This window comes from Camelus ferus, chromosome 30 (genome assembly GCF_009834535.1).
Source record: "Camelus ferus isolate YT-003-E chromosome 30, BCGSAC_Cfer_1.0, whole genome shotgun sequence".
NCBI lineage: Eukaryota > Metazoa > Chordata > Mammalia > Artiodactyla > Camelidae > Camelus > Camelus ferus.
The window spans coordinates 4,387,439-4,414,360 of NC_045725.1; the positions used below are offsets into that span (position 1 = coordinate 4,387,439).

The following is a 26,922-nucleotide window of genomic DNA, read 5'->3' on the forward strand; positions in this document are numbered from 1 at the left end:
CACTAGACATCCCTCTGCAGGGTGCTTGTCTGCGTCCTCCCCACTCCCCAATACCGCCCCCTCAAAGGACAGCAAGTCTGGAATAGTGGACCCATTCACGTCTGGAAAACAAAGATGCTTCAGAGATATTCATTCAATTTGACAGCAGAGGAAGAAACAATGTGTCTCGTGTGCAGATACGGGATGAGGTAGTGGCCCGGAAGTCATCTGATGTTACTGAAGGCCAACAGGACCAGCTTAGGCTGTGTGACCACCCAGGCGCTTTGCCAGGCGTGTGTGGAGGGTGTCACCTTTGAGAGGGAGCAGGTGCACATGCCTGGGGCCAGCAGACCTGAGAGAAGTGACATGAACATGTCCTGTTACCTTTGGCAGCTGACGGGCCCCTGCTGTAGCTGGGACCCTCATGTGAGAGAACGTGGCGGCGTTACAGGCTGGGTGTCGGTTTGCTCCAGCTGCCAAAGACTGGGTGGCTTAAACAACAGGAATCCATTCTCCATGCCTTGGGGTTGGAAGCCCAAGGTCAAGATGTTGGCAGGGTTGGTTCCTTCCTAAGGGCTTGGGGGAGAACCCCTCTCAGCTGCCGGCACTCTTCCACGTTCCTTGTCTTGCAGATGCCTGGCTCGACCTCTGCCTTCACCTTCTAGTGGCCTCTCCTTGTCCAAACTGCCCCCTTCCTAAGGACACTGGTCACAGTGGATTAGGGCCCACCCACATGATCTCTTTTAAACTTGATTACCTCTGCAAAGAACCCATTTCCAAATCTGGTCACATCCTCAGGTACCAGGAATGGGCTTAACACATGAATTTTGAGGGGGCTCGATTCAACCCGTAACAGGTGGTGAGTCTCCAAGTCACCTAGGGAGACCTTCCAAAGCACGCCAGGCCTGCAAGTCAGCCACCCCTGGGCGGGGTTAGTCCCTGGCTCCTCCCACACCAGTGGCTAGCGGTGCGGGACAAGATCCACCAGATACCTGGGTCCAAGTCCACACCGTTCCCTCCTGGGTGGGCTTGGCCAGGACTGTCTGCTGTTCCGAGGAACTTTGGCTGTTATTCAATAACCGTTTCTTTCAGGTTTTGCATTGAACCAGCCTCTCCTGCAAGGCCATTTCAGGAAATGCAGGTCAAAGGAATTCTGCAGACAGTTGTCTTCACTTATCAGTCCATTTAGGGGCCATTCTCTCATGATGTGGGGTAACAGGTTCTACTGAATATGGCTGAAAGGAGCAGACTGGGCTCCACCATGAGCCCAACATGGCCCACCGTCACATTCTGATGAGAAATAGCGCAAGGAAAAGGCAGGCAGGCTAGGGTCACCCTCCCAACCCCAACTCAGCTGCTCCCTAAAGGCTCAGAGCCTGAAGCAGATGGTAAAATTCTCTCTGAAGAGTGAATGACAAACTGGGTCCCTGGGTCCTCCTATCTCATGCTAGACATTCCATTTTTCTGTTTTCCTTCGGACAAAGGTCACAGTACAATCATGGGGCACCAGAGGCGCATAAAGGTCGACAAGCCAGGTTTTCCTCTCCCACAGTCACAGGAGTTTCATCCTTGTGTGCTTCCTGCCTCTCGTGCGGTTAGGAGTGGCCGAGTGACCCCCTGGGTAAGATGCAAATAAAAAACACCACCTGGTAACGCTGGGCTGTGCTGGGAAGTGAGGAGTCCTGTCTCCCCGCCCTCTTCCCCACAGGCTGGGGACTGCTGGAGCTGGAGCAGAGCTCACAGGCTGGACGCAAAGCTGCAGACGGGAAACTGCCACCACCTTGAAGCCTATGTCGTCTGGGTCACAGCGGCCTCACTCGCTAACGCGTGGGGCTCAAGGATCCTGACACATCTACCGTCAGGTTCCTCCCAGTCAGGGCTCCTCTCAGCCGCTTCTCTTCAAAGTCAAGAATGCAGCCTGGTCAGTTCTTTTTCTAAAAAAGACCGGGCAGGGATCCCTACTAGGAGTCAGCCTCCTTACCTTGAGTGACACGGTTCAGGGCAATTGGGGAAGGGCAGCTCTCCCGCGGAACAGCTGGAGGGGTGAGTGTCACCAGCACTGAGCAAAGCTTCAGCCCCCAACGTGAACTGGAAGTAAAGCGCAGAGACCCTGCGCAGGCAGGCCCAAGGGCCCGGTCCCTGGAGGGTGCAGGGTGACTGACATCAGACTGTCTTCCTGGGTAAGCCTCCCGAGGACCAGGAGGGGTGGTTAGCAAGGAGGCTAGGGGCTGTGGAGGTGACACCAGGGGCAGAGGGGGACCTGGGGAAGTGAGGGAGTGAGAGGTCACGGGGACTGAAAGCGCGACTTCCGTTCTGTTCTATTAAGTGTCGGGCATGGCAGGGCCCAATAAACACACTCCTGTTCCCCATCCCAGCCCCAGCCTAGGAGTCCAGATGGTCAGCAAAGTGGACAAAACATAGGCTTTGTGACAGACAAGGGCCTGGTTCCTGTTGGTGGAGTTCACTCCGGTCTCTTCCATCAATGGGGCCAAAGGACTGTTTTGTCCAAACCAGCCTGACTGGCTCTTCTGTGATTTGGCAGCACAGTGAGTGGGGACAGGGCGGGCTGAGTGAGACGGGGAAAGGCGACCACGCTGGTTTTCCGAGCCCTGGCCCCTCCCGCCTGGCCCCGAGCCGGCATGACGCAGCGCAGCACGGCCCTCCCGAGACGCCGGGGGCAGGGGGCACGGAGGCAGGCGGACAGGCAGCGACTCCTCCAGAGGCTGTTTTTCCTTTTTATTGAGCAACACAGATTGAGACCAAATGACCCTCCCAGTCAGGTTCAGGTTTCGAGGGGCGGAGATCAGGAGGAGATAAGGACAGCAGCAGTGCTCACAGTCTGGAGAGGACGACAGAGCGCGCACGAGACAGTGAGGGACAGAGCAGGTGGCCGTCCAGGCCTTAGGCGCTGTGACTGCATGTTCCGCGTGCGCACGGCCCTGACTCGGGGCAGAAGTGGGACCAGAAAGCACCAGGGGCTCTTTACCCCGAGTGGCACTTCCTACACAAGAACGTGTGCTTGGAGGCCTCGCCCATCTTCCGGAGACCAAGTCGTGCTGCCCACCTGTGAGAGCGCAGCTGTCATCCGGGGTCGTTCCCAAGCCCCAGAACTAAACGTCTGTCACTGCCCAGTACAGGTCACTCCACCAAGACATCCTGAAGTCTGCAGAACCGGACAAGAGGAGGAGAGGACAGGCTTCCACTCTGCTGAGCCATCGGAAGACAACGAGGGTGGAGGGCGGAGGCTGCGGCTCAGTTCTTCAGCTGAGACACTTCGTACAGGTAAGCGGCCAGCATCTTGGTTCCTTCGATGTAGTTGTGCCTGACAGGAGGAACAGTCACCACGTTGGCTGGTGTCCCGAGGCCCGGGCACACATGCTGCATTCTCTCTGGAACTGATGTCCCACCGTCCTGGCCCCAAGTGCCGCTTGCCTTGGTTCTCAACTGCAGGTCCAGCCCGACGCCCCACCAGGGACCAGCAGCAGTCCTGGCCTACCAGAACGCGCGGGGGATCACCCAGCACTTGGTGTGAAGCGGCTGCCCTGGACCATGGCTCCTGCCTGTCTGCGTATGTGTGTCCTGACACCCAGGTCTCCGTCCTCTCCCCCGTCCCTGCCCACCCCACGTACCCCAAGATGGCCCCTCTTTTCTGTCCTCACCTGTTGAGCTTTTCATTCTGGGAGTGGGCTCCGTCGTCAGCTGACCCCACGGGCAACAGCATGACGTTCTTGCCTGTGGCCTCCTGGAATGTCAAAGTCACAGGAATACTGCCGCCTTCCCTGGTCAAGTCTGGCTCAACACCGAAAACTGGGGAGAGTGGAATGAAAGAAACAGTGAGCTTTGGGCTGTGAGGCTAGGGATCTGCCTCAACCCTATTGCCCAGTGACCCTGAGTCCAGGCCCCGTGTGAGGTCTGGGGACAGCAGCCTTGCTCTCAAGGTGGGTGGTGGCCCAGCCCAGCCTGCAGAGACACAGCTAACACAGCCATGTGCGCACACGGTCCGGCAGGGCCTACCACACATGCTGGGGCCCCGGGGACGTCCCCGAGGAGAACACCTGACCTGTTTTCAGGGCTCTTCTCCCAGCCAGGTAATGGGGGTGGTTGAAGTCGGACACCCAAGGCTTCCCTCCGTGGCCCATGTACACCTTGAACTTGTTGGGGCTGTGTAGTTCCACAAACTTCTTAGTCAAGTAGCTCGTAACCTGAACCACAAACAGAAGAGTCACGGTGTCTGATGAGCCGGGCCTCTCACCCAGAGTCTCCAGTGGGTCTACAACGGGTCTAAACAGGTCTCCCACGGGTCACATTTGCTGCTGCTCAACACTGTCTGGCTTAACTGTGACAACAGTAAAAGGGACTTTTGTCAAAAAACAAAATCCATTATGTTTTAATTTCAAAAAATTCACCCTTTACATAGATGTTCTCATATGATGATATTTAAATCAAGTTAAAAAAAAAAGTCCTTTGAGTTGCTTTATAAAATGATTACATCTAGACCAAAAACAGAGCCAGGTCTGACCCAGGGACACCTCATGATGGCAAAGTCTCAGTCCTCAGCTTGGAGCACAGGGCTCGGTTTCCTCCACCAACAGGCAAGATCTTGACTCCCTCTCTCCCGGAACCTCCCCAGATGAGGGCGGGTGACTGCTCCCCACAAGCTTGGCTGACTTTCAGCTGCTGGAGTCTGTCCCCTGAGGAATCTGCGCCCTCTGAACTTTTCCCTCTGTTGCTCACCACGGCCCAGAGGCCCATGACTTTCACCATAACATATTCAGCCCAAAGTCAGCATTTGCCCTGAAGCCTTAGCATGAGGACAGAAGTCAGATTTTAGCACACCTCAGCAGTGACAAAGGTCACTTACACACGACGCTTTTTCATATGGCTGTTATCTTTGATCAGCTTCTGAACTACCTATTTTAGTAACTGCTGAGTTGCCTAGAGCCAAAGGATGGAGTGTGGAAGGTTAGGTTTGTGCTTTCCTGTCGTTAGGAACCCTGGTGAAAGTCTCTGCCGGTGCACAGCACCCCACCCCACGCCCCGGTGCCCACATGCCTGCTCGCTGACCACTTCCGGAGTCATGTTAGGAACCAGCCTGATGGAGAACTTGCCGACCACTTTCCGAGGAATCACAGTCTTGGCCCCCGACCCAGAGAAGGCACCTTCGATCCCGTGGAGGGACAGGGACGGGTACCGCCATCGGTGCATCAGGATTTCTTTCTGCAGAAAAATGACAAAGCGGGTTGGGGACAACACTGTCTGCTCACAGAGGAGATCAGCCGGCCTGGGGCTGCACACCCACAGGAAGGCGGTACCGACCCCGGCAGGGCGGGCGGATGAGATGAGCCAGCCCCAAAGACACTCCGGTAGCTGCTATGACACACCATCGAAGGGGCTGTGCTGGCCAGCTCTGCAGAATCAAGGGGGAAGGCATGGTCCCAGACACTGAGCTGCTGCAGAGCTGGGGCACCAGGAGGAAGATGGGGGTGCGACACAGGCCATCTGTGAACCCCTCCCTAGGTCCTGGGCTTAAAGGACATAGAATATGGGGGGAGTTCCTGAGAGAGGGAAGCCAGGGCCATCCACTGTGTCCTGGGCCGGTGACCATGGTCTGCTGAGGGGACTGGCACCAAGCAGCCTTCGGTCTTCCAAGTGTCTACCCCAAACAACTGAAATTTCGTGCCCTACACATTCCAGCAGCAGCCCAGGACGTGATAGGACACGTGGCCGCCTGAACGGCTGGCCAGAGCAGAGAAACCTCATGGGGACCCTGGGGTTCCTCAGTGACTCAGCCGCTTCTCTGGACTTGTCTGTGAACCAAAGAGCCCAGTGACATTGGGAAAGAATATACACCCAAAACCAGGCACCTTCTGTGAAGGCAGCAGGAAGCAGGAGGAGATCCAGTCTGTCCGGAGCCCACCTTTCCCCACTGCCCGGGACTCGTCTCTCCTGGCCCACAGCATCAGTACCCAGCCGACCACTGCCCACCGTGAACTCCTGACTCCACTTGGTCCCGTCCACTCTGCGATGTGTCCTGAGCCTGAGGAGCCCCCCTCCCCCACTTCCTCAACTCCCACACCACCAGCTCAAGGCGCTCTCCCCTACAGCGGCCTAACTGGTCCCCAACCTCAATGCCTCGGTTCCAATCCAGCCACACCCCCATCTGTAATCTGTTCACAAGTGAGGTCTGATCAGCTCATCCCTCTACTCAAAACTGGTCACAGCCATCTTCCAGGACGGCAGACAAGCTCCTCTGCAGATCACGGAAAGCTTCACGTCCGGCATTTTCAGTCTTAACCCCAGGCCCTGCCCAGCCAGCCCGCCCCACAAACAGGGACAGCTGGCCCTGCTCCACTGCTCAGCCCTGACTGTGTCCTGCAGCCCCCATGGCAGACGGGGCTCCCGTCTGACGAGGCCTCCCCATCCCAGGCCCTGGACCACCCACAGTGGCCTCCACACATCCTATAATGCTTCTCTGCCTATTTGCCACCTGCAGAGATGAAACTCACCCCCTTGTACCCCCAGGGACTGTCACCGGAGTCCAATTAAAGCTGGCTAAATTGCCAGCTTGTGAACTTATATCCGGATCTTAAAAACCAGGAACTACACTAATTAAGAGAAAAGTCACAACACAATTTTCTCTTAACAGGTAAGTAATCATTCTGTGCAAACAGTTTCCACCTGAGCACCTGCCCCATCAGGAACAGTTGACATCATCTCTGGGCCCAGCAGTGAGGGGATTACCTGGCCCAGGCAAGCCAGGAAAAAGCGCCTGCCTCTACGCACACCTGCCAGCTCCCCAGCTGTCAACGGGCCACATCTGACACGCTGAAGGACTCCCAGCTCCCATCCGGGAACATGGTGTTCCCCAGGGCGTCCACTCTAACTGACTGCTCTCCAACCCAGGGTCCACCCGCAGCTCCCCAGCTCTCAGGCTCCTCCCGCTGGGTCCCAGGACAGGGCACACAGCCAGCCGGGCGGGGCACAGGGCAGCGGGCACACCTTGCAGTCGTGCAGCAGGGTCTCTGCCCCCACGTCCCGGGCATACTCCTCCAGGTCAAAGTCGATCTGGTCGTAGAGCTGCAGCTCCTCCTCTGTCACAGGGGCCACTGCCTCATTGATGCCGGGGATGAGGATCTTCCCCTTCCTGTCCACCAGGGAGCCTGCAGGGGAACAGGCAGGATGAGCGCATGGCAGCAGGCGGTCCTGAGCGAGCCGTGCTCACACAGATGCCGTGTGTGAGAGCCGGGCATGCTCGACCACCGGGCACTGCCACGCACCCGCGCTCACCACACCATTCCATTCCCAGAACGACCCAGGGTCCTGGGTCTGGTGCTCCAGGGATGAAGAGGGAAGCAGAAATGAAGCACGTGGGTCTTTTACAGGGAACAATGTGAGCTGGGGGGACAGAGGGACAGAGACGCTCCGAGTGGAACCCTGCTCCAACCTTCCTCCGCAGTCCACATGGGGACGGGACCCACGCTCACCCATCAGCGTGATGAGGTCGGTCATGGCCTCGTGCACGGAGCCGCCATACACGCCGGAGTGCAGGTCCCTGTCGCTACATTCCACCTGCACAGACACAAAGGCCACCCTGCTCGGCTGCTCATGGGAGCTTATCCCTGTCACGTGACAGGCCAGTGAGCAAACACAATAGACAACATTCAGAATGAAAAGCTGCTCCCTCAACAAGCAAAGCAAGGCGCTTCCCAAGTCACACAGCTGTGGCGGCAATGACAGAACTCCCGGGAACGCCAACCACGGGTGGAGGGGCACCGAGGCCCGCGGGTGAAAGCGTGGGCGCTCGGAGGCCTCCCAGCAGTTTTCACAAAGACCCTGCACCACCTGCCACAAGGGTCGCACCTACCATGACAGGCAGCAGACTGGTCAGACCCGCCCCATGGGCTCCCGCCCTGTGAAACCACAGCAGAGCGCTCCCTCCGCCAGCGGGCTGCTGCCCTCCCACGGCGGCCGGCGGGGAGGCAAGCGGGCTGTAGCAACTATGGTCCTCCTGGCACATGTCAGCTGTGAGACGCTTTCCCACATGGCCTAAGCAAACCATCAGTCATCCTGTGCGGTGGGCCCCTGCCCTCAGGCGAAAAGACTGAGGCCCGGCTGCCGGGCCAGGGAGAGGCGGGTGTGCCTGGCGGCCTTCCTGCTCTGCCCTCCTCAGATCCCGAGTCCAGGGCACATCCTGGTTCCCTCTAGATGGTAGTCGAGGGATGAGAGCTTAAGAGCTTAAGGACATGAACATTCTAACTCCTAAAAGCAAGGACTCCTGAATGACTCTGTATATATCTTGGCCTCGAACAGACGCGCACATATAATCTGTCCTCACTGCCCGAGGCCCCAGCTCCCGGCCTACAAACCTGACCTTCGACCCTGTCCAGCCTGGACAGTGCGATGGTTTGTCCCTCTGATCTGGGGCTGGGCAGGCTGTGCTTCACGACTGGGTGCCAGGGTCACTTTCCAGTACCTCCTCCTGCGAGCGCAGAAGAGGAAGGGACCCCGGGACGTGCGCCGCCCTGCGCAGCCCTGCACGGCCCTGCACTTCCCCGGGACACATACCGCCCTGCATGCCCCAGGACCCTGCATGGCCCGGGACGCGCGCCGCCCTGCACGCACCTCAATGAAGAAGTAGCAGATGCCCCGGAGCCCGTAGGTGATGCAGGGCTTGCTCTTGCCCAGCCAGTAGTTGTCGGAGATGCAGACGTAGTCCACGTCGTGGAAGAACGTGTCCTTCTGGGCGAAGATCAGCGCGTCCAGGCCTTCGGAGCCAGACTCCTCCATGCCTTCCAGGCAGAAACGGATGTTGACGGGAACTTCCTGGGAAGGGAGCGGGAGCAGATCAGTACTCGGAGCTCCTGCACTTTACTTCTTAGGAACAGACAGGAAGCCACAAATGTTCTGAAAGCACAAATTTCAAACACCCAACCTCCACCAGACCAACCCCCCGGAGGCTGTGTGTGGCCTGCAGTGCCCCTCAGTCCCTAGGCGCTGGGCCGCCAGGGGACAAGCGTGGCTGCAGCTGTGGCCATCCTCAGGACTCCTTCCAGGAACTCACGGCCTGACCCCATTTCCCACTCACGGGTCTCCGTGCTCACCCAGCAAGAATCAAGCATCTCCGGCAAATCTGAGCTGCTCTCTCTAAAATAAAGGCCACGACACAGAGAACACCAGGGCCTTCACGTGCACCACTGTGGCCACCACAAGCACACGCATGAGCAAGCTCCCTACTCAGAAGGTGCTCCTGCCTGACAACCCGAACCCTGCACATCGGAGGCCCTTTTCCTAGAGAGGTGACAATGACCTCAGATGCCGCCATCCACCTGGTTTTCCAGGTCTCCCCATGCTGGGCGGGGACCAGCTGGCCCCCTTGCACAGGTGGGGACAAGAAGCTGCACCTGAGCATGGTGACGGCTATGGAAGGCCAGACCCATGTGGATCCGTCTGCAGAGTCTGAGTCCAGAGCTGCCCCCAGACAACATTGCTCAGCACACGCGGGGCCCCCTCCTCCTCTCCTGTGGGACAGGTGTCAGCGGGGGCGCTGGGCGGCGCCACCTGCACACAGCCACCCGTGCCCCTGGCTGCCCACAGCCCCTGGTGCCCGCCAGGAGGGACGCCTTCCCATGCTGGCCCAGTGAGCCTGGACCCTCTTCCAATCTGCCTCTCCAGGTCCTAACAAAAACACCTGTCTTACTATTCTTACCACAACACAAGACAGAAGCAAGATGCAGAAACTATCTACACATTATAATCACAATTAGGCTGAAAAGAGTTGAAAAAATCAGTAAGGAACGAAATATTAAGTTTCTGGGGGTTGGGATTCTAGGCACTCCTTTTTTTCCTCTACTTTTCTGCATTTTACAAACTTTCAACAAGGAGTGGACGTTTCAGTTAAGGAAATATTTATGTATCAATATGTACTAATAAACACATTGATTACAAAATATAATAATGATATATTACTATATTATAATATGGATTAATATGTGTACACTTCTTAATGGACGTACTGGGGATTGAACCCAGGACATCGCACATGCTAAGCACACACTCTAATGCTGAGCTATACTCCCACCCCCAGGGAAATATATTTTTAAAAATAAATTTTATTTTTAGGAGGATAAAAACCCCACAGATAAAGTAAGGGGTTTTCCCACTATTGCAGAGCCCAGGTCACGCACCCGCCAACAAGGGCGCACCCCTAAGGCGCAGCCAAAGACCAGAACTCTCACTCCCCCTGCTGGCTGGGTCCCTGCTAAGTCACCAACAGGCTGACCTTTGAGCAACTGTAAAACAGCTTCATCTTTACTTTTTTGTAGGAAAACAACCTACAATCTGCAACGTGACCTAGCTGTGCTGATGCGGTTTTGGGGGAAGCTGGCTGTCTCCAGCCCAGGGACCTCTGATCTTCGCAGGCTGTGCTGGGAACAGCTATCACCCATGGGACAGGTGAATCGGGCCGTTAGGTGTGTGTGGGTAGCGTACCTGTCCCGTTTTCTGAAAGGCCTCCAGGGCGTTCATCCAGCCGGCCACTGGCCCCTTGTCATCTGTTGCTCCTCTCCCATACAGTTTGCCTAGAACAGCAATCAGCAAATTCGTCAAGCGACAACTCAGTGAACACAGAGGAGACTGTCTGGTGAGCATGTGATGACATCCCGCACGACTGCACGCAGCAGTCCTAAGACTTCTTCACATCAGAAGCCCTCTTTCATCCCACCTGGAGCATGGAGTCTCCATCCAACACCACGGTTAGGATCTACCAGAGAATTCGCTGGATCCAGCCATGGTGGTGCTGCCACGTTCCCTCCCGCTCCTAGAGGACAAGTGGTCACCAGAGGTCAGGGGCCCACTGCCTCAGGGCACGAGCTCCAGAGGATCACTGCCCCAGGCTACTCTGTTAAAATCTGTTTCACAAGCACAGGCAGCAGGTATGTGGCAACCATGATGTGTCACCATCCAAGGAGACCTGGCCTCACCTCTGCTACAACCTGACGCCTAACCTGATACAGAACACAACTGATATGCTGCTTCTCCCCAGGGCAACGGGTCACTGCCCGCTGCACAGCGTCTCTGGGCCTCTGTAAAAGATGGGTGTTGGGGCCGGGTATCGGCCGCACGGGGAGAACAGCCTGGACCCTCTCCCAGCCAGGATGCAGCACATGCCTGAGGGGGGCACGGCAGAGGAAGGACAGAACCCCGGGCGACCTGTGCTCAAGGCAGCCCCTCTCCCGCCTTGGTCTGTCCTGGCCAGTCCTCTGACTTCCTCATTCTTAGCCTGTTTTTAATGTTTGGCAGTTTCAACATGACCCACCCCAAAGTGGAATGAGGCTGAAAGCCATCACTGCTTTGGGGATTTCTTGTTATAAACTAAGCCTACTTTTCACAAAAGCTATAAAGAGCTTTCCCAAGAGGCGTCCCTGTCCCTGTGACAAACACCAACCAAGTGACCATGGGGTACTCCTGCCCTCGGGCACCCCATGCCCGCGGGTGTTCCCCAGGCAGCTTATCTGGGATACGAGGAGTCTTTCCAGGGTCATCCATTCCTGAGTCTATCCAGCGTGTCTGTCAGTGTGTCTGTCCGGGGGCCGGGGAGGGGGGATGAGTGGGAGGCCTTCCAGAGGATGCGGGGGGTGACCAGGGCTGGCGCAGAAGCAGGTGGCCCAGGTGGAAGAGGAGCAGTGAGGGGAGAGAAGACGGGGTTGGCAGGACCCCCAAGTATCCTGAGAGCTGCCAAGCAGAGATGGCACGTGGAGGTCACCATGGGGCAGGGGAGGCGGCGCAGGACCCAACCTCAGTAGGCCAGGGAGGGCCCTCAAAGCAGGGAGAGCGGGGCAGGACGAGGATGACCTCTGGGCTCCCGGGCAGGAGTGGGGAAGACAGTGAGGGGACACAGAACTCTGCTCCTGACAGTGGCAAGCGGAGCCCAGGTCCTTGAGGACAAGTGAGCAGGTGCACGTGGGGACCACGGTGTGGGCTCAACCTCCTCAGAGATGTGGCTCTAAGTCACGACCCAACGGACGCTGAGCCAGGGGAGGCTCCGACAGAAAGTCGACGTGTCCCGTTAGGAAGGCCATACCAAGACAGTCTGGACTCAGCCCAAGGGGCCGGTACACACCGAGAGGCTTCTCCACCTGGCCCAAGGTTGGGTCAATACAGAAATGTGAACGTTCGGGAAGGAAGGCAGGAGGAGCCTCCCCTCCAGGGGGGCAGCGAGGAGAAAGCGGGGACATGGTGAGGAGGGCGAGGCGCCAGCAGAGCCCAGGGGGAGGTCCTGGATGGTTCTGCTGAGGTTACCCTCGCCAGGGACGGGAGAACACTTCCCCACTTCCCTAGAGCCCTAAGGGGAGCTGCTCAAATGCACCAGGGAAACAGCCGCGAATCGGGCCAGACTCAGACGACAGGTGTTTGAGGGCTGCACAGCCTCAGTTCAGAACGGGCCTCTGGAGAAAGTGTCAGCCGCAGAGGGAAGCCCAGCAGACCCGAGGCCACGAGACCCGGTTCCACAAGGAGAGGAGGCTTTCTGAGGTTTCAACGACAGGTGCGCATGCGTGACGCCTCCAGAACCCAAGTTCTAGATTATGGAAGAACACCTAGCTCTGGAAAGGTAACAACCAGGAGACTGTGGGTGCACTTCCTAAAGGAGACCCCACAAGCCCGCACATTCCTCCAGGCAGTGTCCCTACCATCTCGTTCCACCAAGGTGAAGGGCTCGCTGTCCCAGCCATCCTCCAGGGCTGCCGGCTGCACATCCAGGTGTCCATATATACACACCGTTTTCTTCTGCGGGTCGGAGCCCAGTTTGCCCAGTAAAATGGGAGGAAGCGGTATCTCTGAGCCATCGGGGAGCTGGGGGGAGAGGACAGCCTCTGCTGAAAGGGTGTGGTGTTCACAGCAGATGTCATTAACACTCCCCAAGCCTTCTTACCTGTCATCAGTCCCCTCTATTGTAGAGTTCAAGATCATCTTGTTCAACTCAGTCACTGATTAACAAGGATATACTTTCCCACAATCCAGAGCTCAGAGATTGAATTATGTTTACCAACTGTAGGCAGTCTGGTAAATTTTTAAAGGCTGATTAAAAAAAAACTTTTCTATAACAAAACACATTATAAAAGCTGAGTCTAGGCTGCAACTTAGTTCATCATTTTCTAAAATAATGGGTAAAAACCACCGTGATCTTAAAGCGGAAGACATGTTTTGAAATTCTGCACTCAAATTTACAATTATGCACAGAAAGGGCCGTGGACCAGGACATGATGGACTAAAATTCACAGGAAGCCACACTAACCAAGCAGCGGTAGCCGCACTCCTGGAGAAATCTGTCTTTCCAGTACACTCTACTCATAAATACCAACTTAAGTAACTCCTGCTGAGCCCACAGCTGCCCAAGGGCAGCCCTTGGCTCCACGCCAACCCACCCCACCCCACCCCAAGGCAGCTGCCCTCACCTGGGGCTGAGCTTGCCCTCGTGAGCACAACCAGTAGCCAAAGCGCGGAGAATCATTCCTGAAACCAAACCCACCCTGCTCACACGGGATGTGGCTCTCTAGTCACAGACAGCCCTTAGCTTGCCTCAGAGGAAAATGATTTCTAAATTCCAGGTTTTCTCTACATAAATATCTACTCCGGTGGCTCCTCTGAAATACTTCAGCATTTTCTAAGAAGCTGTTTGGGTCCACAGGTAAATTTGAACTGAAATTCATGCTGGAAATTGCAAATCTGTCTGGGTTTCCCCAACTACTCCAGACATCACAGAACCAGGTCCAGAGGAGGAACACGGCAAAACACTTACAGAGGTGACAGGCTGTCCCCTCCCAGAGCACCTGCCTGGGCACGACTCCGTTACAAGGAGCCCCCACTGCTCCCTCTGCCCACGGTGCCGCACGACCCCAGCCCCTGACCCTGTACCAGCACCCGGGGGCCATTCCGTCACTTTCTGGCTCAGGAGCCATGACTGTCCCACTTTCTGAGCCCCTCCATCTGGAGCTTAGGCCCTCGGGCCAGGCCTTCCACACCAACTGCCCAGGGTAGCGGATGGGCTGTGGGCCAGCCTGACCTGACAGCTCCTACTCTGGCACTGGTGAGGAGGCCCCAAGAGCCCCAAATCAGCCTTTCCACGTCAGCACCAGCCCCCGAGCCTTGCCCACCACAACTCCCAACATCCTCTCTCCTCCACGAGCCTGCAGATCCCCCAGCTCTGAGTGTACCTGTGATGACACCAACTCCTCCACCTGCACACCTGCCATAAGTCACTATCACTCCTGAAAGAGGGCCTCCTGTGCCAAATGAACCCAAACCGATGGGAAGAGAAGACCAAGACAAAACTTCTCTAACAGTGATGAAAGCGGCCAACTCCTTGGTAAAAACAGGTGTTACATAATTCAAATAGTGTGGTAGTCATTTTAGTCTTTCGTGGAGGGGCCTTTCTTAAGAACTTCATTTAACGGCTATGTTAAAGAGAACAGATCCATCTATTTTAACGAAACAACACTTCAAAATTATTTGCCACCTACACTTTATTTTTTAAATAACATATTAGGAAAAAAGGGAGCAGAAGCAAGTCAAGTGTGCTCCTAACAGAAAATAACAAAGAAACTTGGTTCATCCTCTCATAAGTGGGGAAAAGTGCCTGGAAGCTATAATGGATCTTAAGCAATCTTAAGCTAACTATTAAATTTGTGGTCAGAAGAAATCTCACACAAACAACACTGGACTAGGAGTCAGACCTATTATTGGTTCCCTGGAAGATGCAGCTCACCTGGGCCTCTGGGCCCTTCCATCTATGAAAAGAGCAGAGAGGGCTGAACGTCCACACCTAAAACCCCAGGACTCTGATTTCAACTGACCCAGAGATCATCAGATAAGAGAACCAAGATAAGCCAAGCCCAGTCACACCCTGAAAGGTAAAAGTGTTAACGACTTTGAAAATACATGGCACAAACGTGTAATTAACAAGAGACTGAAATCATCTGAAACGAAAATACTGGAATAATGTACCACAAAGTGAGACTGTTCCTTCCAGTTAGAATCTGTCGGATTCCTGCACTGAAATGCAGCCGAGCCCTGAGCCCCACACATACAGTAGCTCTTTTCTGGGAAAAGAAAAAGCTTTCTACTAGCTGGGCCACCAGAGACACAGCGGGGTGAGTCAAGTCTTCATTAGTTTTATATCTAACGGGCAGAATGTGACTTCCTGGTCTGAAAGCAGCTGATTTCTGGGAAGCAGTGTCTAACAACGGCCATCACGTTCACTAGTTCTCGAATAACCTCAACAGTTCCCCCTCCTGGAGAAAAATGAGGAATATCACAAAATCCCTAACCAATCCAACTCAAGAAATCTCTGTTTAGCACCCAAATCAGGCCCTTCTAGTTTGTTCTAAAGACCAGCAGGTTGTCTGAAGCAAAGACGGTCCCATCCACCCCACAGCAGGATCCTGCGGGCAGGTCGTGGCCCCTACCTTCTGGTTCCCGATGTCCACCAGCTCCACGGAGCCGCCCAGCTGCCTGAGGTCGGCGGCGGCCATGTCCATCATCCTCCGGACCTCCCCCCTCTTCTCGGGCCAGGCGGACACGCTCTGGATGGCCACCCAGTCCGCAAGCTTCTGTGTGTGGACAATCAGCAAAAGGGCTTCTGAATAGGTGGTCCCCGAGGAAGGAAGGTACTCACAGTTGAGCCTTTATCTGGCCCACAAAGCTGACTTGTTCCCTGCAGCCACTCCATTTGGAACACATTGACGAGACGCAGAAGAGATTCATCACGTTTGCTTTTTGTTTTAAATCGATTTAAGAGAACTGTTTGTACAGACCCTGTGCTGGGAACTTCACAGCACGTCAGAAAAACCATTAACCATTAAGCATGATGTGAATGCAAGATGCACAAAGTTCCATACGAACATTTGTATCTGAATCTAACAAAATGACAACTGAAAGCTACAGAAAATACCCAACACTTTCACAGTCCAAATCAGCTTATCTGTCATCATGGCAATGGCCAGGTTCTCTAGAATATAATTTTTAGGATGAGAACATGGAAGATTTTGTCTGAAATATGTTTACCAAAAATCATTTTAAAGCAGGATCCTTTAAGTTAACATCAAGAAACAGACAAATATATAACATTACTGAATCATTTAAAACATGCTAAATGTAAAATAGCTCTTTATCTCTACCATAAGAATAAACAAAAATCTTGAATTAGCACTCTTATTTCTAGAAACATGTATTAAAGACTGTCTGTCAAAAGCCAAGAGTAACTTACGCTGTAAAGAGCAGGGAGAGCAAAAGAATTTTAGACAATTTTTTTAGTTTAGTTTTTTTTTTTTGGTGGTGAGAACACTTAAGATACACTCTTAGCAATCTCAAAGCACAAATACAGTACTGTTACCACACTCATCATGAGGTACCCCGCATCCCCAGAACTTACTCATCTTGTAACTGATGAAAGTTGCACCCTTTGGCTGACACCTCCCTGCTTCCCCAGCCCCAGACAACCGCCGCCCCACTCTCTGCTTCTGCGAGTTCAACTTTTTCAGGTTCCACATGTGAGGGAGATCATTCTGGTGCTTGTCTTTCTCCTTCAAGACGATACTGTTACTACTTGAGAACAGCGTAATTCACATAAGCTTCTTGAAAGTTCCTCTGAGTCCCATGGGACCAAAATGAACAGAGTAAATGTTTCCTTACCTTAATGTAGCGGTCCTGATTCTCATCCACATACTTAAACACGGCAGTGAGCGCCGACATCTTTCAACCAGACCGCAGACCTTGGAGATTCTTGGAAGGAAGAACAGCCTGTTAGTCCTGCCTAGAGACGGGGCCCAAGTGATCAGCAGGCCCGGAGGCACTCATTCAGGATCATAAACCACTCCACCCACGACCAGCACTGCAACACGGTCATCACGAGGACTCCAGGAAGCGACCTCAGCAGAAACGACAGTTCTAGGAAGTGGGGGGAGGCTCAGGCTGATCTCCATTCTCTTCTGAGAAGGAAAATGTGCACAGGATTGTGTGTCAAAACGGCAGGTAACTGAAAGACGGGTCTGAGCTGAAGACACTCTGGTGTAAATTAAGAGCAGGCACTTCCCAGTAGCACCGACACACTGGCATTTAAAGTATTTTTTAAATGTAATTTTACTTTCTTAAAGAGCACAGAGAACCTCCCACTTACTGTTACACGGGGGAAAAACCCCTCCAAGGCTCCCAGGGAAAAACACCACATCCTGTGTCTGCGCCACAGACGGACAACGCAGCCAACGAGGGGAGCGTCTATTCAGTTTTAGGCCCATGCAGGACCATGACAGCCGAGGTCCAGAAATCACCAAGACAACATGTGAAATGCCACTAGGGCCTGAGGAAGACAAGGGAACCCCAGCATCCCAGGCGCACTTTCTAACACCCATGAGACCCAGCACATCCTGCTGCACCTTACGAACACAGGGGAAAAGAAACCATCCGACTCACCACCTCCGAAAACTGAAATCAATATGAAGCAAAGATAATTCTGGAACTGGGCCTTTCAAGTGTGGTTCTCCCCACTTCGTCCAACTGACAGCCCAGCCTGTCAGGACTGAGACTTCTGCAGTGACTGCAGAGCTCGGCGACAGGGAGCACATGCCACACCGTGGGGACAGGACGTGGTTCAAACTGCAGCTGCAGAGCCCCGAGGTCCCACTACATCTACCAAGTTCCCGACTGGGACAGCAGGTAAGGAACACCTGTGGACCGACATCCTGGAGTTAACCAGCACTTTTTCTCAGTACAGGATGCTACAGTGATCTCTAAACAGATGAGTGACTTTACCCACTGTGACGGAGGCATGGCAGCCGTTCAGCTGACGGAGGCAGCGCCGTGTCACTTCACTAAGGACGGGAAATCAAACTACTCAGTCCTCAGTGCCTCCTGCCGCCTCCTCCAGCGCCCACAACAGAGCACAAATATTTACACGCCTCCCAGCCAACGCAGACTGTCTCAGCTGCAGCTCTTACCTGAAAGTCCGAGCCCCTGAATGCTGAGGAGGCACTGCACGTAAGTCACATTTTCATGCACCTATCACCAAACACGTAAACTGGAATGCTACGTACTTCCATAAAACTCTATTCAGCAGGAGCATGTGCTACACCTGGTACTCTTCATGAGTCTCTGGTCATTACATACGACAAATCCCAAGCTCTCTGTGATATAGTCTCATTAACATTATGTTCTTTGCAGCCAAATTTAATTTGACTTTTGACTTCCAACTAAAGTCAAAGATATGTCTAAGTTGCACTTTTTACCAAAGGCGAGTACACAGACCAGACTGTTCAGCTCTGCATGCCAGCTCATCAGGGCTGGGGGAAAAAATTCCTCCTCTGAACTGCTGACCCTGCCGGAGAGCTTACGACACATCCATTTTCTCCCTGCCACTCACAGTTCTGGGCCACTCCTGTGTCACCACCGCCAGTACCAAAGCCATTAAATGGGGCCACTTTTATATGCCCTGGAAAGCCCCATTCATTAGGGTAAACGCCCTGAGTTGGCGTGAACAAAAGCAAGTATTACCACCTGGCAATGACCGCCAGCCTCACTCCTCTCTTGGAATCCTTACATTCCAAGGGGAGTAAGCAACAACTTCCACAGTGAAACTAGTGTGAGGGGAAGACGTGACGCTGGCAGCACCTGGAACCATCCAGCAATGCCTACAAGTGATCCTTTCAGTTCTCAGTGCCCTCTTCCTTGTCCCTCATTAATTCAGGACACATGGAGTAAACAGCCGAATCATGGCTTCAAAAGTGTGTGAAAACCACTAAAACGGGTGGGAAGCTCTCACGTGCCCAATCTAGACCGTGAATCCCAGGGACACAGTCCTACAACTTCTCGCCACTCCTGCCTGCAAACGTCTAGGACGACAGAGGCCTGAACAAAACCTCCCCCAGGTCACTGCGTCAGCACAGGACCCAGGGCTGCCGGTGCGGGCGGGTCGGGGCGCTGCTGCGAGGCCCGGGGCCCCAGGGACCAAGCACCCCCGACTTGACGGATGAGGAAACCGCCGCCCGCCCAGAGCGGAGGGCTGCGACCTCCCGCCTTAACTGAGGGCGGGAGGGAGACCCCGACCCCTGACCCCGGGCGCGGGCCGTCCGGCTGCACCACCTCAGGCCCGCGCCGAAGGGCTCTGCGGGCGAGACACTGGCTTCGTTTCCCACGGGCCTCGCCGCGAAGAGCGCGACAGGCCGCTGCGTGCGCGCCCCCGTCTCTCCGGACCCCCGCGGGGCCGCACCTGACCCGGACACCCTCTCCTCCCGTCAGGCTGTCCACCCGCGGCCCTCCCCGGGCCTGCGTCCCCGGCCCGCCGCGCAGCGCCCGGCCTCCCCTGCCCCGCCCGGAGGCGGCTCGGGCCGCACGCTTCCGGCCTCGGCCCCGCTCCCTCCGCCCCCAAGGGCTTCCCGCCCGGCCCGCAAGGAAAGGCCACTCACCCGCCCGCGGCCGCCGCGCCGGTCCCGCACCTCAAGTCCCGGCCACGCCCCCACGCGGTCCCGCCGCGCCGCCGCCGCCCCGTCCACCAATCCCCGAACGCGTCTGGAGAGCCGGCGTCGCCCCGCCCCCGCCGCCGCACCGCCCACCAATCCCAGGCCTTGCTGAAGACAGCGTCCCCCCGCCCCTCCACTGGGCGGGGCGCGGACTAGGGAGGCCGCGGTTCTGGTGCGCGAGCGGGTTGGGTACCTCCCCTCCGTGTTCCGCCCGCGCGAGGTCCAAAAGATGGCCCGAAGTGGGGACGCCTACACCCGCTCCGAACCCTCAGGCTTGGAGCGTGGAGGGGGGGGGCCTCCGACCTCCCGCCGAGAGTCCCCATCCCCGCGGGCCCCTGAGGAGCGCACGTTTCCGTTTTAGCTTTGGCACTTCGTTCGCAAAGCCTTCAGCAGCATGTTACTAAGGAAATATTTTAGTATTTAAGTCCAATAATCCTAGGAATATATGAAGAAAGTAGGCCACCATTTACTTATTAGCGGCTACTTCTTACCCTCCGTTTTTGTGTTCCCCCCCAAATTTGGCAAAACTCTTAGACCTCTCGCATTCTTGGTTGTTTTAATAACAGGTTTAATAGTTGCAAGGGATGTAGTTTCTCAACTCCCGTAAATATTTTAAAATAAAATTACCTAAATTTTTACATGGTTTGTTTTTCCTTCGAAAACCTATTTTCATCTGTATCCCTCGTAGGATTTTGTCAAATTGTAACATGTTTATACTTGATAGTCTTTTATTGATGGTCCAACATGCTTCTCTGCAACAAAATATGTGTAAAATTTTAAATTAGTGTACTTTCCTGTAACCATAAAGTTCTAAATGTTAATTATTTTCTTCTGGGTTAAATTCTCATTACAAGTATTAGTACATGATTGATAAAAACCACCTACATATACACTTTGGTAAAGAATTTTTAGCTATTTAGAGTAATATATTGGAAGGCTATCCTTTACTCATGTCTATTAGGCTTTAAAAAAAATAGTTCAGGTATCTATAAATGAGGTTATCGCTGTAATGAGACAGGATTTGGTGAAAAACAGCGAAAAAAGTGCGAGTAGAATCCATAACACATACAGGTTTACTAAAATTTTATGGGTATGTGCTGGTAATAAATAAGAGAAAAGAGGAAGCTTGGGTCCAAGTAAAAAGTGAATATGCATTTACAGTACCTAATAATCATTTGACGAAAGTTACTGAAAATGTTTCTTCTGCAAATCTGAATAAAAGTTAAGAAAATTTACTCTTGACATAGAACTGTTACTTGGAAATATATTAATTGTCAGAAGGTGGAACTTTGTACCTCCTACCCCTTGAAATAAAGCAAAATATGCAACAGACACAGGTGGCCTCGAGTAAGGTGGCGGTCTCTAATAGCATACTGCGGTATTTCAAACTGTCCCTTTGGAACATTTTGGCTTTTTGAAGAGTTAATAAGCGTACAGCACTTAAAGCAAAGCCTGGCATTGAGCATCTGGGTCTGTTCAGGCTGTTGTAACAAAATACCACAGACTGGATACTTTATAAATCACAGAAATTTACTTCTCCCAGTTCTGGAGGCTGGAAGTCCACGATCAAGGTGTCGGCAGATTCAGCGTCTGGTGAGAGAGACTTCCTCGTTCATAGCTGTCTTCTCCATGTAACCTCACAGGGCAGAAAGCTCTCTGGGGTCTCTTTGATAAGAGACCAATCCCACTCATGAGGCTCTTCCCTCATGACCTTATGACCTCCCAAAGGCCCAGATACCGCCAGATACCATCACCTTGGGGTTAGGTCTCAACACATGAATTTTGGGGGAACACAAACACTCAGTCTATGTAGCACTGAGTGTCTTGTAGGAGAGCAGAAAGGCAGGAGGGACAGCAAACAGCTCCACTGCTGGCCTGTTCCCAGCTTTATCTGCTCCAGGAGCGAGTTCACGTGGAATCTGGGCAACTGGAAGTTGGTGCCCTTAAAACTTTTTGAACCTTCCTTTAAAAGTCTTCTTGCGCCCCCAGTATTTCAGTCTGAGACCCCTGCCTTACCTGGCAATTAAGAAACTGAGGTAGTATTTAAACCTAAGGTGCACAGCTGGGAATCTCCAGCAGGTGGCGCTGCAGTCCATTCCTTTTTGGGTCCAGGATGCTTCTCAAGGTCGCTCCATAGGGACCAATCAGATCATAGTTTAAGGAGCTGAGTAAACAGGTTTCCCCTCTTCCCTGCTGGACTTTTGGGGGAACAGGGATACTATGAGAGAAAACAAAGAAGTATGTGGTCGGGTGACCAGAGGTTGGGTGCTTCAGAAAGAGAAGTGGTGTGACTTATTCTGAGAACTTAGGGACTATTAGCAACATGAAAGTTACTACTGATTACAGATCCATTAATAAAACGTTAGATCATGCTTCCAATTACGACTTTCAGATCCCAGCACGAGTCACAGAACTTAGTCTCCAGACTCCTAATCAGTTCCGTTTAACCGAGTTTAACTACGCACACAGACCATGGGAGCACCCATTACCTTGGAAAACTGAGATCTTCCCTGGGCAGAGGCCACTGTGGAAAGTCTGGTTGTTCTCCAGTACCTAGATGCAGAGAAGGATGCCAAGTAGGATGGCCTAGGAGCGTCCATGTGCTTCACATGCCTCAGCCTCCAGCGGCTGCTGAATTCCATCCCCCCATGAATGGTCTCTGTGGGGCCCCTGCAGGGCGTCTGTCAGACACCATCCCCCATTCTTAAGATGGGGACCAGGCCACCCTTGGAGACTCAAAGGCTGAGAGGAAACTGTTTAGTTCCCCTCGTATTTCAGTTGTGGTCTCACTGTCTCCACCCCAGGGAGGTGTGAAGTCCAGACAGAGTAGAAGGAACAGCTTTGACGAAGGGACCGCGGGCTCCACTCACCTGCCGTGGCCCCTCCGGTGTGTGTCCCTGCATGGCGCATCCAGGAGCCACGGTGTCCTCTGTCCTCCCTACGAGCTGGGGATTAGGTCTCTGCCCAGAATCTCTCTCTCCAGAGCAAAGGCTCCGACACGCAGGGCAGTCTGGCACTCTTGTTGAGCTGTAGGTTTTTTACTTAACAAATATCTTTGTGTTTTATTCTCAACCCAGGAAGATACTTCAAAAGTAAGATTGAACATTGGTTGGGAAAGGTAGGGTAGCTTCTTTACTGAGTCCAACCTTCCTTTGTTCTGTCTGAGTCCCCCCACCCAGCTTCTCCCTAGTACACATGTCCAAGGTAAGGACCATGCCCAGTGTGTCTTCTGAGCCCCCAGTTTCGGCCTTTAGCTCCCAGGAAGAGAGAAGTATGCAGGTGCTAAGATGGAAGGGGCTTCTAGAGAGAGCCACCCACGGAGAGCTGGGTGCCACACACGGCCAGCGTCCGCGCTGATGACCCAGTGGCCACCTGGGGAGCCCACATCTCAGACACAGAGAATTCGTTTTCTTTGTCCAAGTGAATATTTCTCAAAAGAGAGCATGTGATTGGTTTAGCAGGTCACCATCAGGAATCAATTCCCCTACTGGGCAGAAGGCCTGCCGGCTTCTCTCCAGGCCAGCAGCCAGCAGCTGATGGCTGCCTCTGGGTCGGGTGCCCATCTGGTGCAGCCCGACCTGGCTGAGGAGGTGACATCACAGCTGGGCGTGGCACTCTGCACATGACCATGCTGGACTGGGGGCAGGACACAGACTGGGAAGGTTTCAGCAGGCGGGAGTTTGCTCTGGCTCGCTGGTGATTCTGTCGGAAGCAACAGAAGTTCCCGTTCCATCTGGGGTCAGGTCGGGACTCTGTCCCTGCAGTTGAAGAAACAGAACTGCTTTTATCCTCAAGACAAAAGCTACCCCTGGATTCAGTACAGACTTCTTGACTTAACAGTTTCCGGGGTGGCCTTGCATCCAAGAATCCGGAGGTGCCAACCTGGGCAGAGAAATGTGAGTGGGCAGTTAAGAGATGGAAACGAGGGCTTTTAAATCACCACTGCAAAGAAAACTCCGATTATTCCAATGACGGTGCCTCCCCACCCACCCCCACCCCCCAAATCAACACCACCACCAACAAAAACCCACACCAGCAGCAGCTGCAGCGGGTCTGGTCTTCACCTTCTGCATCGGCATCTCCTGCCTTCTGGCCTGGAACAGTTACACAACACCTTAACTCCGAGTGTATTCAAAAACGTCAATTTGGTGAATTCATAAAACCCCTGCAATTCGCTCTAATTCAGTGAAATCTACCCTGACTATGCCGAAGATTTGCAAGCTCAAAGAGCCTGAAAGAGCTTCAAGACATGGCTTTGCTGTTTCCACTGATATTTGTGAGCTGTTCACAAAGGTCAGTAAAAGCACCGTGGACCTGGAACAGACACCCACGTGCCACAGTTAACATCTGGGCTCCGCAGTGCTGGCTTTCTGTCCTGAGCCGTCGCGCCTGGGCACCCCGGGCGGTCGCTCCGTTTTACTGCAGGTGTTCTTGGCCACGTGTTTTTCACTGGAGATAGAGTTTGGCTGCCGGGTGTCTGAATAGGAGCCTTGTTGTCAGTTTAGTGCTGAATTTTCTTTTTTTAATGTTTCACTTTTCAGAAATACGTTTTTGTTGATGTTCCTGATTGCCACAAAGATCTTTCGGGAAGAGTGTTCTGAAGGTCACAGTTGTGTCCTACTGACACAAAGCGGTAACTGAGGACGCTGAATTTGGGTCACAAGTCCTGAAGTAGCCTGGTGCCTGGCACACACTTGATGTTCTCTGAGCACTTGGAGAAGGAGTGGACAGATGGATGGATGGACAAAACTATTCCTCCTTTTGTTCTTTCCTCCCTCTCCTTGGAGAATCCCCTCCAACAGGTGTGTCTTACGGGTGTAGTGACTTGGAAGGAAAGTTCAAATACCCTCCCCCACCCCGCCCACCATCTTGTTGCGTTGGCCGTGAAGTTATACATCCAGGAAATTATACCTACAGGCTCCCAGAAGGCTCAAGACTTAGTCTCACTCAGCGCCTGAGGGTGGGCCTCTGAATAAATGTATAAAATTCTACTTTTGACAGTTATAAATGTCCACCGGCAATCAAATGCCTTGAGAAATTGCAACCAAGGCAAAAAGGACAACCCTCCTCCACCCTCCCCCAACAAAATCTTAACATAACCCAGAATTTCTGCCATATACACGGTCCTTGGACAGAAGGGGAAGAAAGCCCCCTCTTCAATTCTTTTACAGATTTTGAGATGACCTGCTACCAGTGGGGCAAGTGACCGCTTTTCACAGAGCTTCCAACTGGTTTTACATTATCAGGTGTCCTTGAATGATATCTTTAGATTTTAATCTTTTGTGTCTACTCTCCTCTAAAAATGTGTGCAAATTTCCACACTGTCGTGAGAATTTCAAACTGATTTTGGAGCTTGGCCACTAATACTGTTAATTGGGATTTGTCATCTTTTATAAGGTGACAAATTGTCAGGACTCACCTGTGAGTTGGCGATGAGTCTTCTGGGTTGATATCCTCTCTCTTGGCTGCAATAATACCAGTATTCATTTCTCAATTATGTTTCAAAATATCCAAATACTTAAGGATTATACTCACTAATTAACCAAGAAAAAACTTGTTGATGTTTAAGCCTGCACCCCCGCTCCCCGTCTTGCACTGAGCATTTAAAAAGGATCCACATGCCGAGTTTAGTTAACAGCATACGACGCCTGCTGCAGCTGACTTCAGATTTAATGCAAAGGATATAAAACACAAGAGAAGCATGTTTGCTCACCGGAAATTATACCCACTTACCAAGGACGCACAGCAGATTTCTGCCAGAACAATTCTCTAAGCACACGCTGTTTTGTGGCCCGCGATTTATTCCGTCTTCACCTATTTCTGAGCCAGCGCACTGAGGTGATGAAGGTTTCCCCTTCCCCTTCCCCTTCCCCTTCCCCTTCTTCTTCTTCCTTTGATTGACTGGCTCCCCACCAACCTTTCACTTTCTTATTTAAGAAACAAAGCATATACTTGGGGATTTTAAAAAATTCATGATTCGTTTATACTTTGTTGGCGGTTTGAGGCTATTTTCCCAGCTTGTCTTTTAAGTGAAAGGAAAACAAAAACAAAACAGCAAAACCTATCCTGTGTCAGACTATAAACAGCTTTAAAATCCCCGGATGAGCAAAAGGAACTGAAACAGTTGAATGTTCCAGAAAATGTCAAGAGTTCTGTGTGTTTTGAGCCATCACGATCTGTCCAAGGCTGGAGGAAGAGACTGGCCAGGGGGAGGCGAACCCCGTTAAACAATTCTCTGTGTTTACTGCACAAAGTCTGCAAACACAGATTGAAAAATTTCAGTGTCTTCTTTGGGAAAAACAAAATAACCCACCATCCAGAGCACGGTGCAGTTAGGTGACAACGTCTGCGCACGCTCAGATGTGTGCCTCCCTCCAGCCGCGAGCCATCAGAACGGTGCTGGGCTCAGGGTCACTTCCAGTTGGTCCAGCTAATTCAGTACATGAGCCCTCCTGGGCCCAGCGGCCTCTGGGTCTCATCTCTAATCGTGAAACAAAGGCCACGTAACTTCCAGCATCAACAGCGGGAGGTTTTCCCTCCCCCGTGACTGCACGTATACTCAGCCACCCCGAGACTGTTTCTCAAAGTAATCTATTTATAATAAATAAATATTAGGTTCTGGGGCTCCTGCAACAAATTCCCACAAACTGGGCGGCTGGTGAACAACAGAATGCATTGTCTTACGGCTCTGGAGGCTGAAAGTCTGAAATCAAGGCATCGCAGGGACGCGAACCCTTTGGAGGCTCTGGGAGAGGACGCCTCCCTGCCTCTTCCATCTTCTGGTGGCTCCCGGCCTTCCCGGGTGTTCCTCAGAGTTCCCTGGCTTGCAGCTGCACCCTCCAGTCTCTGCCTCTGTCTTCCCGCGGCCTCCTACCTGTGTGTCCTCTCCTCTTCCCATAAAGACACCAGTCACTGGATTTAGGATCCCCCCCCCCAACAATCCAGTAAGACCTCATCTTAATTAATTACATCTGCAAAAAACGTAGTTCCAAGATTCCGGGTGGATGTGAATTTGGGGGACACTACTCAAGCCAGTGCACATGTATTCCACAGTCACGTGCTCAGCGCACAGGACAACCCCCACACCGTGCGTCTGTGCCCTCAAGAACACTGCAGTTGACCTAATGCCCAAGGGCTCCCCGATACAACCATCCCAACAGACACGCCCATAACCCATGTCCAGAGCAGCTTTGGTACCTACTGGGACCTCCAGAAGGAAGCAGAGAAGTAGAAAGAGGAAGAAACATAGAAAAAAATGGGAAAAAGGAATACCCAGTGGAGAGGAGACACTGAGGCGAGGAGAGGACAGAGCAAGCCAGGGGCGCCCCAGCAGGGAGAACTGCCCACCCCTGGGTCCTTGCGTGTACCTTCGGAGCCCAGCACTGTGGGTGCGATGACGCTGGAGATGGAGGTTTCCGGTGATTTTACTCAAATGGGA

General features: G+C 53.2%; 1 protein-coding gene across 2 annotated transcripts; it reads right to left on the reverse strand.

Moving 5' to 3' along the window:
* Window positions 1-2,700: 2,700 nt before the first annotated feature.
* Window positions 2,701-19,501, reverse strand: CNDP2 (carnosine dipeptidase 2). 2 transcript variants are annotated; one of them, XM_032470459.1, is made up of 12 exons: window positions 19,431-19,501; window positions 16,666-16,755; window positions 15,441-15,584; window positions 12,666-12,828; window positions 10,468-10,556; window positions 8,602-8,802; window positions 7,464-7,548; window positions 6,979-7,139; window positions 5,032-5,196; window positions 4,040-4,181; window positions 3,639-3,786; window positions 2,701-3,301 (listed from the first exon to the last, which is right to left on the reverse strand). In XM_032470459.1, exons 2-12 carry the CDS (start codon window positions 16,723-16,725, stop codon window positions 3,232-3,234), a joined length of 1,428 nt encoding a protein of 475 aa, XP_032326350.1. In that variant the 5' UTR covers window positions 16,726-16,755; window positions 19,431-19,501; the 3' UTR covers window positions 2,701-3,231. The 2 variants fall into 2 exon arrangements, with proteins under 2 accessions (XP_032326350.1, XP_032326351.1); XM_032470460.1 differs by lacking the exon at window positions 19,431-19,501 and adding an exon at window positions 17,967-18,977.
* Between the last annotated feature and the right edge of the window lie 7,421 nt (window positions 19,502-26,922).

Bases quoted from the DNA above. Each gene is read 5' to 3' on its own strand.
- CNDP2 (XM_032470459.1), bottom strand. From the start codon at position 16,725: ATGTCGGCGCTCACTGCCGTGTTTAAGTATGTGGATGAGAATCAGGAC. The intron at 5,197-6,978 runs GTGTGCCCGCTG...ATTTTTCTGCAG, and splicing joins CCCTGCTGCACGACTGCAAG to AAAGAAATCCTGATGCACCG. The intron at 3,787-4,039 runs GTCAGGTGTTCT...CACTCTCCCCAG, and splicing joins GAGAAGAGCCCTGAAAACAG to TTTTCGGTGTTGAGCCAGAC.